The sequence below is a fragment of the Solea solea genome, chromosome 7 (assembly GCF_958295425.1).
Source record: "Solea solea chromosome 7, fSolSol10.1, whole genome shotgun sequence".
Taxonomy (NCBI): domain Eukaryota; kingdom Metazoa; phylum Chordata; class Actinopteri; order Pleuronectiformes; family Soleidae; genus Solea; species Solea solea.
The window spans coordinates 30,355,981-30,359,625 of NC_081140.1; the positions used below are offsets into that span (position 1 = coordinate 30,355,981).

The window sequence follows — 3,645 nt, forward strand, 5'->3', positions numbered from 1 at the left end:
AACTTAAGTTAGTGAGTTATACAAATTCAGTTTGAACTAATCTAGTTTATCCAACTTTTTTTCCTGTCAGCGATTGTTGTTGTTGACAAGGTGAGTTTTCATTTTTATACATATTCATAGGAAGTTTTTATAACAAACAACTCCACCTATTGTAATAATAATAATAATAATAATAATAATACTGATACTAATACTAATACTAATACTAATGATGATGATAAATAATAATAAAAACTCCACCCATCCATCCATCCCCGGTCCTGGAACATGCGTGATGACCTCCAACAACCTTTTCATAGATAAATGACGTTTTACTCAGTGGAACTGAACCTTTACATCCACTATGTATTAACTAGGGATGAGCTGATACGATATTCACTCTCAGTATTTATCCAATACTGGTCAGAATCATTGGATCAGATGTGGGGAAAGAAATCAGATATAATCAGAAAACACTAAATATCATAAATATAAATGCACCATAGAGAGACATGCACCACCAAAGTCATGTGACCAGATAAGAGTGAGGGATGCACATGTCTGCTGTGATCTTTGTGGAGAAAATGATGAGTGGAAGTTGTATTTTACACAAACTGTATCATACTCACATAAGTAGATACTCAAAGCAGTGATATCAGTATTGGATATGAAAAGCAGTATCGAGTCATCCCTAGAATTTTGACAGATATGTGTCATAAATATCCCAAACAGCAGAGTAACCTAAAGTCACTGCTGTTACATCATCATTTAAAATGACGACAGTAAACTAAGAAATAAAGAAGTTCCCAAAATGGCCATGACCTTCATCCAGGCTACATTGTCGCATTTGACTTCTTCCATATCTTCCCTAGAGATCAGATCCTGGTGACATTGATTAGTGATCATTACTGATGAGTCATGGTTAGACTTATTTGGTGGTCTATGACATAAGAAGGCTTCAATGTGCCTGTTCTTCTCTCCAACTGGTGTTTCTTCTGTGCGCCTCTCTGGGTTCCTCTCAGCCTGAATCGTCCCCGCTGTTCTTCGGCCCTCCCTTCACGTTCTCCTCCGGTTCCTCCGCCGTCCCGGTGTCCGACTCCTCCTCGATGGCGATGTGCGTGTCCGCGGATGAGCACAGCGAGCTGATGCTGCTCTGCTCGGTGCACAGCGCACACGCCAGCGGAGATGGCAGCGCGTCCTCGCAGCTGCGGTGTCCAAAGTGGTTGCCGTGGAAACCGCAGAAAGGCAGGGACACGTGCACTGATCGCAGTCCGGAGGCAGCGGTGGCTGCGGCGGGGAAGGAGAGGCTGTTCTTCTTGGGCAGAGAGCCCCACTCCCGCCGCTCCTCCTCGTGTACCAGGCGCGTAAAGATGTTGATCCTTCTCTTTTCCCTGCGCTTGGAGCGGAAGTAAACAAGCATGACCCCGCAGAGGAAGACTCCGTAGAAACACATGACGATCAGTATGTAAAGAAACGCGTTCCCGTCGCCTTTGTCCGTCAGGGAGTTCACGCTGCTCTCTGTGTGCTGGGAGATTCGGTTTGGGAAAGCGGTGGAGTTTTCCAGATGCTCCATATTTTCGTGAAATATACGTGGAGGACGATAAAGTTGCGCTGGTAAAAAAAGAAACACAAGTACATTCATATATATGAGGTTTATTTCACTTTTACGCACGCTTTACGCACGCTTTACGCACGCTTCACGCACGTTTTACGACGCAAATGAGTGAAGTTTATGCCGCGAATGTATTTGACAAAGTGCTGAAATACCATAGTAACACACGTGTGAAGTCATTTTCAGACCATAACTGTGATTTAGATTCTAAGGTTGATTTATGTTAATTCTCGAGCTTACGTTGTGTCGTCTCTCGTTTGCGTTAAAAAAAAAAAGTTTAGAAAAAGTTCCCAAAAACAAAAGTGACATAAATGTTAACCCTCAAAACGAAGCAGCTCCTTTAAACCAATCAGCAACAGTCTGTAAACACGAGTGTGATCATGTGTTCACTCACCAAACACTTGAGGCGAGTTTCAGCTTCTGTCTGCACTTCAGATCTTCACGAGTTTGGCAGCGCTGACAAACGGATGAACTTATTTATACAGAGACTCTGGACATCATGAGTCACATGATTGTTTGACGAGTCCTCTGGCTATGGAAGCCCCGATGGGACTAAAGAAATAATGGAAAATAAATCAATACTTTAATATACACACACACACACACACACATATATATATATATATATATATATATATATATATATATATATATATATATATATATATATATATATATATATATATATATATATATATATATATATATATATATATATATATAGAACACTGGGGGATTCTAATAAAAACATCTAATTCCTAACTTTTCAAAGACGTATTACATCATCTCTGACAGAAAGAGTTTCTGAGGGAATTAAGTGGAAAAATACATTTGAGAAGAAAGAGCAACTATTTAGAGACGAGTGATGAAGAGTGAATTAAATGTGTGTTAGTGCTTTATTGGATCAGTCTAATTTTTCCATCACTAACCTTAAAGGATTTTTTTTTTCTTAACAGCTTCAGAGTCATTGTGATGGTTAAATGTCTTGTTGCTGTCTCCACTGCCCCGACTGTCTGTTAGCAGAAAAGCAGCCTTGCAAGGTCAGGGCCACTGACCCAGAGTCCTCAGAATCAGGAGGTCTCACAAAGTCTCATGACAACAGCACTACACACGTTCAGCCCATAGCCAGGGACTGAGTATAAAACTGAGGCAGCGATGGTGTTATTTTAGACGTTCATTACGGCAGAGCCGGTGAAAAAGAAGCAGAGAAAACTGGAGGAAGCAAAGAAGAAGAAACAACTGTCTGACAGCATCCCTTAGTCCACCAACAGGTTTGGGGGTTACCGCCACAACAGGCACCAACCACCTTACAGCTACAGCTTCAGTCAGCCGCCTCAACAATGGAGGCGACACATCAATGTCTCCCGCCTCCCTTGGGACGCGGTCCAAGCTCTGCCGGAGTTGAGAGTTGCACTTTCTAGCACCCCCTACAGGGACACCAAAAAGGGGTGGGTACTCTGAACAGCTGTTGGTGCATAGGCACAAACAACAGTCAGTACCCGTCCCTCGACTCGAAGGCGGAGGGAGGCTACCCTCTCGTCTACCGGGGTGAACCCCAATGTACAGGCCACCGAGCCGGGGGGCAATAAGTGTACCCACACTCTGGGTTTCGGGCCCATGGGTGCAGGCCCGACCACCAGGAGCTTGCCATCGTCCCCCTTCCCCAGGCCTGGCTCCAGAGGGGGGCCCCGGTGACCCGTGTCCGGGTGAGGGAGAGTGTGGTCCATTCCTGTTGTTCTTCATAGAGGTCTTTGAACCGCTTTGTCTGGTCCCTCAACTAGGACCTGTTTGACCTACCAGACAACGGAGGTCCTTGGATCATTGGGACACGCCGACGCCTCCACCATGATAACGTGTTGGATGGGCGGAATGATTGTTTTCAATAAAACAAAAATGAAGTTACGATTCACAAATCAAACATATTTATCTTTTACAAATTCAAATGAATATAAGGTGTAACAGAAATGGCAGTAACGTTATGTTCTAAACACATTTGCTCATAAAAAGTGTGCGAAACACTGTTGAGGCTGTGGTTAAGAAAATATCGCTGTAGG

At 43.4% G+C, this 3,645-nt stretch overlaps 1 protein-coding gene across 1 annotated transcript; it reads right to left on the minus strand.

The window, feature by feature from the left end:
* Positions 1-874: 874 nt before the first annotated feature.
* Positions 875-2,138, minus strand: kcne4 (potassium voltage-gated channel, Isk-related family, member 4). The gene is made up of 2 exons (XM_058634198.1): positions 1,986-2,138; positions 875-1,590 (listed from the first exon to the last, which is right to left on the minus strand). The coding sequence occupies exon 2, from the start codon at positions 1,550-1,552 to the stop codon at positions 998-1,000; it is 555 nt and encodes a 184-aa protein (XP_058490181.1). The 5' UTR covers positions 1,553-1,590; positions 1,986-2,138; the 3' UTR covers positions 875-997.
* Positions 2,139-3,645: the final 1,507 nt, after the last annotated feature.

What these genes read in the sequence shown, in the direction of transcription:
- kcne4 (XM_058634198.1), bottom strand. Translation starts at nt 1,552, where the DNA reads ATGGAGCATCTGGAAAACTCCACCGCTTTCCCAAACCGAATCTCCCAG.